Below are 16,653 nucleotides of genomic sequence, written 5' to 3' on the forward strand. Positions count from 1 at the left end.
ATGTGGTGGCCTGTATCTTGATTAGGAACATAATCGTGTGAAATTGACAAGCATGCTGCACATTTGTTATGTAATGCCTTTTTATGGATACGGAAAATGTTGTAAAATTCCTGAATAATTATGACAAAATTAAAACCTGCCAGAAAGTGGACTGGCCTAAGTGTGCAGAGATCGCGAATGTTGAAACTCATACCTTGGAGTTTTGACTCGATCACTCAAGTTGGTCAAAGTTTTGTTTGATTCAAAATGGCAGCCAAAGTCATTCCTCGCAGTTGCAAATGATAAGAGTGTAACCTCCAATTCATCGTCTAAGAGTGTGACCAGAAAATAATGTTTAGTGACCCACTGCTCTGAAATAAAAGACTCCTACTAACATTTGTTTTTGAAAGAGTGTGAGCTGCAATGATATTTTGATATTTTTGTTAGCCCCTGTGCACAAGTTTTCATATTTGTGTGCAAGCATAAGAAAAGGGACCACTTCTCGGTCAACAGTTCACGAAATAATTGTAAAAAACCACTTAAGGGAGTAAAATGTCGAATTTTTGTTTTTGATACCTATGTATTACTTAGACAGACATCTACTCACTGCGTGAATTTAAAAGCCCTCTGACAATAATCACTGCTAAAACATGAGGTTCATTTAATACTAAGAAAAGGGACCACTTTTCGCATTGTAAGCGAGGCTCCACACACTTGCTCGCGCTCACAGCTGTGCGAGCATAAGATGACTCTGATATCTTGCCTTCTGATAAATAAAACCTAGCTGGGCACTTTTAATAAAGATAACAGGTTTCATAAACACTCTGTCTGCTCCAAACATTTCCGATATTGATGCATTCTTTCCATGTATTTCATACTGTGGAGAAGTGTGGTGTTTTCCTTGTTATTCGTATAGTTGCGTTGAAAGAATAAGGGAGCAAGCTGGCGTGTACCCATCCCTGAATGAAAAAGTGACAAGGGCCCGTTTGAAATGGTTTGGCCATGTCAAACAAATGGACAATGGAAGGACAGCAAAACAATGGCTACACACAGTCGTGGCCGGAAAACGACCGGTAGGAAGACCTAGGAAGAGGTGGCTGGACCAAGTGAAAGAGGACATAGGAACAAGAGGAATCAGCTGGGATGTCGTCTTGAGAGAAGAGTGGTACATGGACAGACAGAAGTGGAGAGTGCTCGTAAACCACACCCGGGCAACTGGAGTGGAAAACTGATGATGATGATGAAAACATTTTAAAATAGATTAGGTTCCCAAAAACGGAGTAATAATTCTCACTATGTCAGGGCCTGGTGATGCAGCAATGTTATTGTGAAAGCTTTAAAACAATATACATACAGTGACTTGCCGCCGGAACTATCGAATGTTATTTCGGAATACTTCAGTGCACCCCTCGAGTTTGAAAGTGAAAATTCTGGTGAGGATAGTGATTTTGAGGAAAGTGAACCATTTGAAATTTCCACAACAGACGACTTGCAGGAGGACTCTGTTGATGCGGATGTAAGTGTTCTACATGATGTTCCCAAAGTTCAAACAGCCTCCGAATATACGGAGGAGGATAAAGAATTTGTAAACAAGGGTTGTGGCTGTACAGGAAATTGCACTGGTCTTTTTCCCGAAAGATTCATTCATTCTTCAAGAATAGAATGTCAACAACTGGATTACAATTGTGGAGAACATGTCAATCACCACCATGTATTAATGATGGGTGCGATGAATGTATTAGTATGAAACCAGCCAATGACGACAGCTACTAAGAGAAAAAAATATGACAGGAAAGAAACTTGCACAATTTATCATTTTAGAGGGCAAGTGTGTCAGTCATTCTTTCGATTTATATTTGCTTGTGGCTCTAAGAGGATAAAAAAAGGTAAAAGAACAGTTCAAGAAAGAAGGAGTGCAGCATAAAATTCAGCGAAACGTATTAAAGACTTCTCAGATAAAATCTATTCCTTTTGATGATAGTAAACGTGCAGTCAACTTTATGAATAAATAATAATAATAATAATAATCGTATAGCCTCAGTTACCGTTTGCAGACATTTCAATATGACACCATCTGGCTGTCTGCTCGTCAATTTCGATGTTCCGTTTTACTCCAGGCCCACTAGATGGCAGACCGAGTAAACCAAAACTCTCTTGGGAGTCTATGGCTGAGATTTAATGAATTTTGTCGGGTAAACACCAAATGTGTCACCAGAGATCTTTTACATGCCGATATCGTACGACATGGAGTGTCGAATGGACTTTTTTCCGCCCTTCAAAAATCCGACTACCTCTGCCGGGTTTGAACCCATCTTGGGATCCGGAGGCCGACACACTACCACTGATCCACAGAGGCAGCTAACTTTATGAATAATTTCAGTGAACAAAATGCACTTGTCATGCCAGGCTGGATCCCTACAAAACGAAGAAGTGATCTCACGCTTCTCCCAACCAGCATGTCTAAGAAGTACGTTCATACATTAAACTCTGACAGTTGTAAATCATTAGAGAGAATTCCTGTATCACTCTCGTCCTGGTATTCCATCTGGCGCACATTTTGCAGTAACATAGTAGTTCAGAAACCCAAGACTGATCTTTGTATGACTTGTAGAAGCAATCAAACTGTAATAGGGAAACTGTCAATTATGGATCGGGAGGAAAAAAAAAATCGGATGGTGCAGGCTATACGACATCTTAATCAAGTCCAAGCAGAGAGGACTGCTTATAAAAACACCATAGACAATTGTAGACAAGGGATTAGACAACTGGAAACTCCTTTGTCTTTTGGTGCCACATAACTGTAACACATACAAAGGCACAACGCATTATAGTTTTGATTTTTTCCCAACAGGTGCACTTACAATACGATCCATAACAAGTTGGACCCATTTTCTTTCTTACAGGCTACAAAGTGGGTCTCTTTGGTGAGCATGTGAACCACTTAACAAATTTGTTTTGTACATTATTCCAGAAGCTTGTATTGTGGGTAAAGGAGTAAAAACTGTCTTATCTCTTGTACATCCTTCTTGGAAAATTTTTCAATACGTGAGGAGCAATTAGAATTCTATGCTGATAACTGTGTTGGGCAAAATAAAAACATCTTAATGAGATACCTCACGTGGACAGTTATGACAGGAAAGAACAGCAGTTGCAAAAATTCATTTTTGGCAGTGGGGCACACGAAATTTCAACCTGATTTGTATTGTGGTTGTTTCAAGAGAGCATTCCGGAAAAATAAAAGTGAAGTTATTGAAGATGTAATTAATGTCGCCCGTAAAAGTTGTCAGGTTTCTAGCTCTATTATTCCTGTTGCGGTTGGCACAGAATCCGGAAATGTAACAATTCCTAATTATGACTGGCAAAACAAGTTCCGTGCTGGAATGAAAAACATTCCACAAATAACCCAGATACATCACTTTGTGTATATGAAAGAGCACCTTGGTGTACTGTTGACAAAGAAAACCATAGTTTCTGACGAAGTACCCTACACCATCCTTCCAGAAAATCCACTGCCTGACTTCAGTGACCTTCCAAGTCATCAAACCTCAAAGACTTAGCATCAATAGACAGGCGTATCTCCATGAAAAATTTAGACCCTTTGTATCAGAAAATAAGAAAGATATACTATGTCCTGCTGTAACATCTTTCCCTGTTCCAACAATGCCGCCAGCAACCACCTCAAGTGAAAATCTTACAGAGCTGACTTCTGTTTCTCCTCCTCTGCCAATAATTACACCATCTTCTTCTTCTTCTTCTTCTTCAAAAAGTGTAACTCCTAAAATAACAAGTAAGGCCCAGAAGAGAAAACCACCAACTCCGAGAAAATTTTCCCCGAAGAAGAGGTCTCGACCCATCTGCACCTACTGTGGAGAGGCAGGACATCGGGACCAGATGGTGAAAGGGAATATAATATGCCCAAAACGCAGGTTTCAGCATGAATAACTGATATTCCTGTCTTATGCTGACTATGATTAACGATCATTAAGGTATGTGATAATTTTTGTATAGTGCAGTAGTGTTGCAATTTGGTCTTCAGTGACCTTCTGCAAATAAAAAAACCTCAGAGACTTAGCATCGATAGATAGATCTCCATGAAAAATTAGACCGTAAGTAATATCTGTTGGTAATTTTCGTTAAAAAATTCTATGTCAGAATGCTGGTGAACATGAAAATGTAAATGCCAGCATATCTTCCAAATAGTTTAATAGTTATTTGTGTCAAAAAGTAACCAAATTTTTAAACAGCTCTACTGAAAAGTTATGAAATTTATGTTGTACCATTACATGCTAATTTAAGGCCTTAATTTCCTTCGAAGGCATTCAATTCAATTACATTATATTAGTTACATATTATGGAACACGACTGTACGTTTATCTCAATACCCGACATGTGGTCCCTTTTCATATGCACGCACACATTTGTTGCCTGGTACCGGTACTTGTTACTTTATAATCCCCAACGGAAAAGGTTTTCATATTTGTTCTCTCGTGTTTTTCACATCTTTTAATACTTTCCTCTCATCTTTAGAAATGGTAGATAGGCCTATAGTTTTCACTGTACCCACAGATACACGAGGTAAAATATCCTCATGTCGGAAAAAATTGTATCTAGTGTTTCCATATCCCTATTGAATAGTTTTTATTTGTATATTCATTAGTACGTTTTCTCGCTTAACACGTTCTTTTTCCTTGTCCCCTGCAAAAATGTCTTAACGATTATATGTAACTTTTTTAAGGTTACAATTAATAGTATTGAATGGGTGGAAACCTTTAGCTTTTGTTTTACATTGTATCTGATGTGTGAATGAGGGATCTGGAACAGTATAGTGCTCTAATATAGTTACATTTCTTGAGTACAATGAGAGTGAAAACCGAAATGGACAACGACGATAAAGGGAAGTTGTTCGTTGGTGGACTGAGCTGGGAGACTACACAAGAAAATCTGCAGAGGTACTTCTCTCGTTATGGAGAGGTTATAGACTGTGTAGTTATGAAAAATAGTGAGTCTGGTCGCTCGAGGGGATTTGGTTTTGTCACTTTCTCAGAACCCGCAAATGTATCCATGGTGTTACAAAGCGGACCACATCAGTTACATGGCAGAACAATTAATCCAAAGCCATGCAATCCTCGAAGTTTGCAGAAACCTAAGAGGAGCAACAGCTATCCAAAGGTATTTCTGGGAGGGCTCCCATCCAATGGGAAAGTTATGGAAGTGGTCATCATGTACGATCAGGAGAAAAAGAAATCCAGAGGATTTGGATTTTTGTCCTTCGAGGACGATGATGCTGTGGAACGATGTGTAGCGGAGCATTTCATCAATCTGGGCGGCAAACAGGTTGAGATCAAGAAAGCTGAGCCTCGTGACTCCGGGAAGATGGGAGACGGTCCCCCAAATCAGTGGGGACCACCACAAGGTCCTCCAATGGGCATGGGTGGAGGTATGGGCATGGGTGGTCCTAATGGACAGATGGGTGGACCAATGGGTGGACCCATGGGTCCTACGGGCCCCCCAGGCAATATGATGCAAGGTTACCAGGGATGGGGCACACCTCCACAAACTCAATATCCAGGTTATGGAACACCGTCCGGTCCAGGTGGATACCAAGGATGGGGTGCTCCACCAGGCCCTCAAGGTCAACAGATGCCACCACCTCAGTGGGGGTCCAATTATGGGGGTCCACCTCAGCAGCAAGGTTACGGTTCGTATGGCCCTCCTCAGGCTGGTCCACAATCAGGGTATGGGGGTAACTGGAATTGGAATATGCCTCAGAATGGTCCTCCAGCACAAGGAGGACCTCCCGGACCATCTCAAGGCCCCCCTGGTCCACAGGGTAGGGACCCTCTTCGGAGGCAGCCCTACCCAGGGAGTGGCGCCCCTGCCTATGTGAGTCCCAGAGCACACTGACCCGGTGTGTAACATCTGGTATGGGTCCCAGCTCAGGGTTACGAGTGAAGACCTCAACGGCATCTACGGCGGAGAAGGTGGACTTCGGTACGGCGGAAGGGGCATACCCGTAGCGTCTGTACTCCAGAGGAGCGGCTACGAAAGGTGTCTGTCTCCATGTTAGGGGCGACCTAATTTTGAACCTGGCAGTAGGTATAAAATGCCTTTGGGTGTGGCGAGCCCATCGTAACAATAGCCTATATGGACAAAGCAGATATGGTGCCTCGGAAAAGGTTAGGGCGTCCCCTGCTAAAAGCGACGCGCAGCTCTTCAGGTACTGGGGGAACTGTGAAAAATGGGCAACCAGCACCAAACTACATCAAAATTGCAACAGTTAATGTACTGACACTGACGGGAAAGACAGAAGAACTGGTTGACTTCATGATAGAAAAAGATATAGCCATACTTGGACTGTGCGAGACCAAGAAGAGGGGTACAGGGGAGATCCCTCTGAGAGAAGGATACAGGCTGTATTACAGCGGAGGACCTGAAGCAAAAAATGGAGCGGCCATCATACTTAGAAGAGAAATCCAAGAATATCTGGAATATACAAAATACGTCAGCGATAGGATGATGATGATGATGAGACTCCAGTTTGAAAATGGCGTGAAAGATCTATTTCAGTTGTATGCCCCACAAACTGGTTGCATAGATGAACATCTAGAGGACTTCTTAGAGGAAGTGGAGAGACAGATAGAAGATAAGGAAGTACTATTGATGGGAGATCTAAATGCACAAGTTGGAATGGAAAGACAAGGAAAGGAAGATGTTGTAGGGCCCTTTGGATATGGAAATGTAAATCCAGAAGGCGAGTTGTTAGTGGATTTTTGCATGAGGAATCAAATGATTGTTGGAAACACCTGGTTTAGGAAGAAGAACAGTCAGAAGATTACAAGGTATGGCTGGGGAGACAGACGAACAAAGACCATGATTGATTACATAATCATAGAGAAAGAACACCGGAAGAACCTTGTAGCTGTAACAGCCATGCCTGAAGAAGCCTTTGGTGGAGATCATAGAGTTGTGATAGGAAAATTGAAAGTTGGAAAGATTGAAAAACTCCAATTAAGAAGAGAGAAAAGAATTAAAGCATGGAAGTTGAAGGAGAAAAGCATACAAGAAGAATTTCAAAGGGAAATAATACCCTTGGTACCCAGGACAGAGGTGGGGAATGTTGAAGAGGAATGGAAAATATTTAAGGAAGCACTGGTTGGATGTGCAGAAAAGGTGTGTGGTAGAACATCAGGAAATGTGAAAGACAAAGAAACACACTGGTGGAATGATAGGGTAAAGATTAAAGTGAAGGAAAAGAAAATGGCATGGAAAGCATGGAAAACATCTAAGACTGAAGAAAGTAGAAGAAAATATGTGGAGGCAAAGAATTTGGCCAAGAAAGTAGTGGAGGAAGAAAAGAGGAAAAGCTGGGCCTTATTCACACAGACATTGAGAGATGATACGCAGGGCAGCAAGAAATTACTGTATGGTATCTTAAGAAACAAAAAGAGAGATCAAGTAAACACCAGATTTGTGAAGGATGAAGGTGGCATAATTTTAACAAAGCCAGAAGAAATAAGAAATAGATGGAGAGAGTATTTTCAGAAGCTGCTGAACATAAGAACGGATGACAGTCATTCAATGGACGACCAAGAAAGGCAATTAGTTGACGAAGAAATGGATAAAGAAATTACAATGAATGAAATTGAAATGGCAGTAAGAAAGATGAAGAATGGAAAAACTGCTGGAATAGATGAAATTTCAGTGGAGATGATAAAGGCAGCTGGAGCTGTAGGCCTGCAGTGGACATATCGGGTTCTCAGGAATGTCTGGGAGAATAAGGAGGTCCCTGAGGATTGGCAAAAAGGAATAATCATCCCAATTTTCAAGAAAGGTGATAAGAAAGTTTTGAAGAACTACAGGGGAATTACTCTAATATCCCATGTTGCTAAGATAATGGAGGGATACTGGAAAGTAAAATAAGGTTGAGGGTTGAGAAGCAGATACAGGAAAATCAGTTTGGTTTCAGAAGTGGAAGGTCAACAATAGAGCCCATTTTCATTATGAGACAACTAATGGAAAAGCATTGGGCGTACAGGAATGATATGGTGATGACATTCATTGATATTGAAAAGGCATATGACAGTGTCCCTAGGACGAAAGTCTGGGACAGTCTGGTGCAAAAAGGAATTGGACAGGGATTAATAAAAATGATCATGGCATTGTATAAGGAATGTTGTAGTTGCGTGCAAACACAAGTTGGCAGGACAAGTTGGTTCAAAATAACTAGTGGGCTGAGACAGGGAAGTGTTCTATCACCAATCCTGTTTACAATAGTAATGGATGACATCATGAGAACAGCAAAAGCAGCATATGGAGGATGAGAAATGAACATGATGTTATTTGCAGATGATATTGTGATTTGGGGAGAAGACGACAGGAAGGTTCAAGAACAGTTGAATGTGGTGAATGGGAAGATTGAAGAATGTGGATTGAAAATAAGTGTAGAAAAGAGTAAAACTCTTGTTATGACTAGAGGGGAGAAAGAAGGGAAAGGTCAGATTAGACTTGCAGACAAGCCCCTGGAAGTAGTGGAAACGTCTAAATACCTCGGGAGTGAATTAATGGAGAATGCTCGACTGGATGCTGAGATTAGTAAAAGGATTCAAGCTGGAAGTTGTTTCTATCATAGTGTAAGAAATATGTTATGGGACAAAGATGTGCCAATGGAAGCAAAGGATACTATGTACAAGCTGTATTACGTACCCATAACAACTTACGGAGCAGAAACTTGGACAATGACAAAGAAGGATGAGAGTCGAATACAGGCAGCCGAAATGAAATTCTTGAGGAGTATGATACAGAAGAGTAGACGAGACAAAATAAGGAATGAGAAAATCCAGGAAGAAATTGGAGTGGAAAAAATGAATGATAGAATAGAGAAGAGCCGACTAAGATGGTTTGGGCACATAAAGCGAATGAGCGACGAAAGAATGCCAAAAAAGGTGATGGAAATGCAAATCCAAGGAAGGAGAGGCCGTGGACGACCACGATTGAGATGGAAGGATACCGTCCAACGCAGCATTATAGAAAGAAACCTGGACTGGGACACAGTGTTGGAGGAGGAGTGGTGGAAAGACCGAAGAAAGTGGAGAGGAACCATATTTGCCCCTACCCGGCTACAGCTGAATAAAGGGAAATGATGATGATGATGATCTGACAATGACAAAAAGCATCAGTTAACTGATATTTTACAACTGTACAAAGTGTGGAGTGGATGTTCTTGACCAAATGAGCTGCTTGTACAATACTTGGTCAGCATCAAGACAATAGACTGTTTACATCTTCAATAATGTACTGGTTTTCACAGCTAAAAATGCCTGAATTTTATTTCGAGCGTGCAATTTTTCGGACATTTCTTGGAGGATACTTCGTTTTGAACCTCGTGAATGAATTAAGATCACAACACTGTTTGTCCAAGAGGCGACCAGCAACCCTTCCTTGTGGTACAGAGACCACCAGTGAAAAACATCACTAGTGCTCATTCTGCCATAACAATTCACTAGATTTCTGTTCGTCATGTGATAAGCCCACCTGTGGAAAACATCAAGAATGCTGCATCAAGAAGGTGTATTGCAAGAAATGTGTCACTGGTAAATCAAGCCGTAATTGATGTGTATGATTGATAATGATAAACAATAAGAGATGTCATAAACTATGTTCTTGTCCTGAAATACAAATAAATCTTATGTAGTTGTAAAGTATTCTAAAAAGATGTGTATAAACTGTAAAATGCAACTGGTAAAATAGTAAAGGAACTGAAATAATAATGAAAATATGATTAAGCCTAATGAATACTGTAACGATGTTTGGGTTCTGTACAACAAGTATTGTAGCTCAATATTTACTAAATGTGTAATTGTAAAGTATTGACAATGTTGTGTATGTTATAAAAATCAACTGCAACAATTTAATAAAGGAACTGAAATAACACTTTCAAAATATGATGAAACCTAATAAATACTGTAAACAAGTTGTTTTGATTCCGTGTAACGTATACTGTACTTTTCCTTACTGCGGTCAAAATGACCGCTGCCGCCGTTCTAGGTAGTTAAAAATTAGCCATCATTCCAGCTTTAATGGACAAAACAGCACAGAATTTAATAAGCATTCATTCCCAAACTTGCCTTTGCTGGCGAGATGTAGTATTTACAGTGCACTATGTTTGCTGGTATGGGCTATATCAAATTTGTTACTTTCATTGACCTGTCTCAGTCTCATCCTTGGCTTCGGCAATATGAAAGTGACTGAGGTATGAGTGATGCTAGTAATACCATTGCTTATGCAGCCAGTCCCTGTTATGAATGGTGTGAAAATATCGCCCATAGGGTTGGTTGGTGCATGCATTTCAGTGGGCTTGGCAGACTGATATGTAATAGCAACGGCTGGCTCGGTGAGGAAAGCAACAAGAAACTACCTCACTCCTCATTTCCCTAGTACGCCTCTTCAGTGACGCTTAGGCTATTTATAACAGCTGTTGGCGGAGCTGCAGAGGATCAAACCAGCCTTCGGGCTGAATACCCAACATACATACATTCCCAAACAAGCTTGCCTTACATCCAAGAACAGGGCAGATGCACGTACACCTTCTGCCCTGAATTGAATTTGGCAGACAGGTGTCATGCCACCGACAGGAAACACACTGCGCAGTTGGTTCTTCGTTCAAATACTCTTACTGGACCTTAAGCAACATTAAATTTACAAACTTTGGACCAGTAACATTGTTGGCAACATAACTCATATAAAGCAGTAGTGAGTGGTCGAGAAACAATAGACTGAAATCCTCTACCACTAAGATTTACTCTACATAATATAAAGACAGTGAGTGAGAAGTAGTTTAAATGAAGTCATTAAAAAATAAATGTATAAAAACAATGGGAAAAAAATCCATAAAACAGGACAGAAGCAGATTTCCAAGACTTCTAAATGCAAATTTTATCGTTAGTTATTGAACAGAAAACTCGGAGTTCCAATCAAATCAGCTAACTGTTCCGCTGACACAAGCTAGGTCCCTATTTCACCTCTCTGACTTTCCTTAGTCAATTCATGTTCTCTTCACGCTCTGAAGGTGTAAGATCCCCCTACCCTTTGCTTGCTCTACACCTGTATTTTCCTCTCATGCCCGAGTGCACCAATCTCGGTAAACAGAACACCGCATTAAACTATACAATTAAAAAGAGGAAGGTTGGATATTTTTGTTGCGCTAAGTTTAGAGTTTACAGACATTTTACAAAGGTATAATGTTTACTAATCATGAGGGAATGATTTCCAAAAAAAAACTGTGGTAAAGATTACAAAATGGAGCTGAACAGTTACGTACACTGTATCTTTAATATCTTAATCAATTTGAACAGAATGAAGGGAGAGTTATAAAAGAAAGGAATAACATTTTGCTTCAGAGAATAATTCAATTAAGTAAAACCTCGATGCATCGTTTTCCAAGGGGGAGGGGAAAATGACAATGGATGAGGGAAAACAATACATACGGATGACATATAAAATAGGGGGAAAGCAAAAATAATAAAATATGGTTACTGTATTTGGGAATTTTTGTCATGTAATAATAATAATAATAATAATAATAATAATAATAATAATAATAATAATAATAATAATAATAATAATAATAATAATGGCGTGTGGCCTCCGAAGCCGGGTGCAGATCTTTCGAGTTGTCGCGTAATAGGCGATCTATGCACTTACGAAAATGCGACTCTACCTAAGATGAGTCCTAATGCGTAAGTCAGTGCGCATACACAGCCCCCGAACTATCAGAATTAACCAACGGGAGTTAAAATCCCCGACCCAATCGTGACCTCTTGAACCAAAGGCCAACACGTGTTAACCATTTAGCCATGAAGCCAGACATGCTCATACTAAACATAACTGTATCACACCATTGCAATCATGATATAAGTTTCGTTTCACTTTTCCTTACATCTCGTAGTAATTGGAAAACCTTCAAGGTCAGTTCTGTTATTGCAAATTAATGATATACATGGATATTACAGCTATAACCTGATTTTGGTAAAGATTCTGTAGACCCTTCACGGACGATAGGTTAGAGATCCCACATGGCGCAGCTCAGACGATGTCACAGTAGGCTAAGCGACACTGCCAACTTAGGAATTAGTTTCAGGACCAGGCTAGTGAAAAGATTATTGGTCTGGCTTGGTTAGGTCCGGCTTGTAACAAGACAACTGGGCAGGGGGCAACAGGCCTCTAGCATCCCACACACATCACAACGTACGACGCAATTAATATCCCTGACTAATTAAAACGTACCCGGCACACACTGTGACTATTTTAAACTGCGCGATTTTTTCATTTTCAACAAAGGTGGCAGCCCTACCCAGCCAATAGCAACACAGAAAATGATGGCAAATTTGAGTTTTACAGTGCCTCCATTTCAATTCTTAAATACTTCTAGGGGCCAGTCAGTGGGTCGAAGAAAAGCATTGGCGCCAGGAAGCTCGTAGTGAGGTTGCGCGTGAATAAACTGCGCACAGAACTCCAGCTTATGAGATCCTTGCTCAAGAATAGCAACTCGTAATTGCTTGTACATTCTCGCGTAACAGGTTGCTGCTATTATATAGTAGAGTATTCAGCTGTCTCTTTAAATTCAAAAAACTTTTATGTATATTTTTCTTACGTTCGATCGATCCATGGGGGAAAATTGTGGCCGAGGACAAATATTTTTTTGACGATCGATGCGATAAAACAAGTTTGAGGAACGATAGATGCGAGGAAATTTAACATTGGTTTATATGGAACATCATTGGGACCGAATAAAGTGAACGATGGATACGGGAAAACGACAGTTCCTAGAACAATGCATCGAGATTCTATTGTATTAAAGACGAAATCAGCAAGTTATATTTTAGATATAGCTAGTGAACAATTGCAGTTTCCTAATAGGAAAAACTATTATGATAGCGCATAGAAATTGCCTTCTGGTAACACTGCTATTTGACACAGCTGGTGCATTTTCAAGCAGTGATCAGTGATGTCTCTGATACTGGCAGAACAATGGCATGGCACAAAGGTTTCAGATGCCATAATTCCCTAATTACTATAGTTCATTAAACTCCCAATTACACAACAGGAATAAAGAGAAGTTATGAAAGGTTTTACAACTCATTTCTCGATTAAATCGAGCAAGACAACATTTCCATGAGGGCTAAAATTTGGAGCTCTTGGACACCTTAATATTTTATCTTCTTTATTTTCCATTTTGAAGATACCTTATACTTGGAGACCAAATATTACAATAGGGATGTACACAAACACAACCGATAGATGTTTCAAGAATAGTTCATGGTATGGACTTCTCGTTCAACATTTTTCTTGCTCTTTTCTTATCTTCATTGACAATGTTGTGTGCTGTTTCATTTTGAATACAAAATGAAGACTATAAAAACTTCCTAATGACAGAGTGCCCTGAGATCTTTAATATAAGCCTTTATTCATTAATGTTTTCAACTTGATAAGTTATATAGCACTTCAAAGTTTTGGACTAACAATTTTTAGTCTAATTTTACAATGACATCATACCTACAAATACTGAGATGAAAAGATTTCATTTTATAACAACGCAACACTATAGTTGTGAATAAGGCACTTTGTTCCATTGAGATCAGACGTTAACTAACGGAGCTATAAGAGTATGAACTTAGACTGCCTAGTCCATGTGGGAGGACCCTATTAATGGATGTTTTACACAGCGTTACTTTAAAAAAAAAAAATTTTTTTAAAAAGCAGCTAAGACTGACTATTGCTGCATTCCGGTGAGCCAAATTAAACGTCAACTGTAGCCTATTCGTACCACTAGTTCCCTAAGCAGGGGTCCTTATGGAAACAGTAGTTTCATGCAATTCACAGGAAGAACCTAAGGAAAGTGTAACTCGCAACATCAAGGTCTGCTCGAACCTGACCTGCCCTATAAAAATACTGCAATGAATAGACTTGAAACTTCACAAACTCAATAAACCTCTGTATCCCAAATTACAGTGACCTACAATATGGAAATGGAACATTATCAATTTCAAACTTTCCAAAAACCAAATTAATCGATTTCAAGTTTGAAATATTTACTTCTGTCTTGTGTGCTGAAACAAGGTCTTGAAACTCATAAAGATCTGGAGGGAAATTGCATTCAGATCTGACTAGTAGTAACCACTGTTACTGCAGTCATACTAATGTCATGCTTGCTTTCCATACAGTTTAAACCTTTAAGAAAAATTACAATTCAGACATATTTTTTCAAAGATTGTGTTTACAGAACAGAACAGAACTCAATCTTTAAAAAATCACTAAAAGAAGATTGCTGTATCTTATACTTGAACTCTTCCTTTTTTTCTGCTTATTCTTCCACCTCTTTTCTTCAATTCTCCTCTCAAATTAGTTATTGTCGTCGCACCTGTATTAATTCCATTCTCTTTCACAGCCCCGTGAGAAGATGACAACTCCATTTTCTATTAATAAAATTAAAAGTTTCAAGAAACTGCAGTATTGAAACCAAGCATAGTTTATACGACAATAGCACAGTATAAAAGTTTTACTGCGGCTTCAGTAAGACTGATATTTACCGAGCTTGATGCACTCCGGCATCAGGGTCTAGTGACCATGATGCGATGTACCGAACCTACACTTCATCAGGGTCTAGTGACCATGATGTGATGTACCAAACCTACACTTCAATCACAATAATCTAAGTTTGCAGATCCCTGAAAAAATTTAATCCATTCTAAAATCTCATTCATTCAACATAAATCCCAAATGATTTTAAAAATCTCTGGTTTAGAAAACATAAGAATGTATTAACATAGCACATTAAATAGACCACAACTGTCAGAATCAACCTCCGTACCACAAATACTATAGTAACTGAGCATTCTGTAAGTCATTATCAGCAGCTCAAGAAAGAAGTGCTACGATAGGTGTTTCAGGAAGTAACTGAATAATGGAGATCTCAGCAATAAAAATTAACTGTTACAATCTCATACCAACTTACAAATGGTCTCATGAGGCTAAAGTTGCTCTGTGAAGTCCAACTGCCATCTACCTGTTTCTGAGTTGCCACTTGCTTCTGCAGCTGATACACTTGGTCTTCCAACTGTTTGATTTTACGCATGGCATCCTCATCGCACAGCTTCTTCCGTTCTTCTCGTTTGTTCTCCTGGACAAGCAAAACACCATCACACGTGAATAACACAACTACATGGATGACACACGTCTGATATGAGTAATTACCAGTGACAGCAAGATGAACTCCTCGCCATAAATTGAGTGATGAAATCTGTTAAATCAGTGCAAGCAGTCCAGTCGCAACAAAAGTGAATTGTCTTAACAACGGTACTGCCTTTGTTCATGTGCAGTGAACTGCTGCCAAAGATCAGTTTCTACTTCCTTTTTGGTTAGTGGAACTGTAGCACTTTATAGAATGGAAATACCTCCAATGAAACCAAACTAAGTGGCAGGAAGACCAAAGAATCTTTTAAGGTTCTATAAAGAAAAAAGAATAAAAGTCCTCAAAGCTGTAGACAGGGATAAGTTTGTTACACCCGGTAAAAAAAAACGGAAGCAAGTCAAATCCTAACTCCACCAAATAAACATTGACCACGTGCAAAGAAGCCAACTCTACGATTTTCAAAAAAATGTTATGTCTGTCCGTCCTTCCCAGGCTGGCTTTCTCCTCTGGCGACAGCACTCCACCCTTCATGCCAGAGGGCCTTTCTTCTTATTCTCCTTTCTTTCTTTCTTTCTTTCTTTCTTTGTTTCCCCATCAGTCCCTGGACTGGTCTAATGCAGTTCTCCAATACATCCTACATTACTATATCCTACCCTACACCTCCAATTAAACTGGGAGAGTTGGCCGTGAAGTTAGGGGCACGCAGCTGTGAACTTGCATCCGGGAGATAGTGAGTTTGAACCCCAATGTCGGCAGCCCTAAAGATGGTTTTCCGTGGTTTCCCATTTTAAAACCAAGTAAATGCTGGGTTTGTACCTTAATTAAGGCCAAGGCCGCTTCCTTCCCAGTCCTAGGCCTTTCCTATGCCATCACCACCATAAGACCTATAGGTGGGCCGGTACAAGGTTGCACTTGACAGTTATAGTTCATGTTGGCAATACTACAAATAATAATTGAAGAACGTCACCCGTCAATCAGAACGACCAATCCACTACTTTTTATGTCGCATACAATTATGGATTTTATACATATTAGTTCGTATCTAATTTTGTATAGTGCGTATAACCTCTTATATACTTACAAAAACATGAACATTTAAAAAAAACTGTAATCTTTAACCGAGCTGCAAAATAAAAATGAACTATTTGCATTTGGTTGTTGTTGGCAATATGGCTAGTATAGTGGTGCCATCTATAATTACCTTGACTTCCATACTGAAGTGTTGCTGCTTGTCTGTCGTCACTAGCACGTGGTCAGGTGTGATTCGCGCGTTGATGAAAGTGGTGTTTTTTGTGAGATAACTGTGAATTTTTTTTGTAAATAGTGCAGTGCGATGTCACAGAAATGACAATATGAGGAATCGCGAAGTGATAATCCTTTGCGCCAAGGAGTGCCCCTTAATAGTCAGGCATGTGAATTAGTGCGGAGAACTCGCGAGTTTTACGAGAGGGAGAGGGAATTCATACGCTTGCACGGTCGTCCCTGCG

At 39.8% G+C, this 16,653-nt stretch overlaps 2 protein-coding genes across 5 annotated transcripts in view; one reads left to right on the forward strand and one right to left on the reverse strand.

The window, feature by feature from the left end:
• Bre1 (E3 ubiquitin-protein ligase Bre1) overlaps positions 1–16,653 on the reverse strand; it is a 212,842-nt gene that overhangs the window by 78,048 nt on the left and 118,141 nt on the right. For 3 of the 4 annotated variants that reach the window (XM_067156629.2, XM_067156626.2, XM_067156627.2), the window contains exon 13: positions 14,990–15,154. In XM_067156629.2, the coding sequence (XP_067012730.1) occupies positions 14,990–15,154 (165 nt within the window). The remainder of the gene's footprint in view (positions 1–14,989; positions 15,155–16,653) is intronic. The other variant, XM_067156630.2, reaches the window with a different exon arrangement.
• On the forward strand, positions 4,779–5,883 carry LOC136884380 (heterogeneous nuclear ribonucleoprotein 27C-like). The gene has a single exon (XM_067156519.2). The coding sequence runs from the start codon at positions 4,837–4,839 to the stop codon at positions 5,881–5,883; it is 1,047 nt and encodes a 348-aa protein (XP_067012620.2). The 5' UTR covers positions 4,779–4,836.

The sequence above is a fragment of the Anabrus simplex genome, chromosome 12, assembly GCF_040414725.1.
Source record: "Anabrus simplex isolate iqAnaSimp1 chromosome 12, ASM4041472v1, whole genome shotgun sequence".
Lineage (NCBI taxonomy): Eukaryota > Metazoa > Arthropoda > Insecta > Orthoptera > Tettigoniidae > Anabrus > Anabrus simplex.

Coding starts and splice junctions, on each gene's coding strand:
- LOC136884380 (XM_067156519.2), top strand. CDS start 4,837: ATGAGAGTGAAAACCGAAATGGACAACGACGATAAAGGGAAGTTGTTC.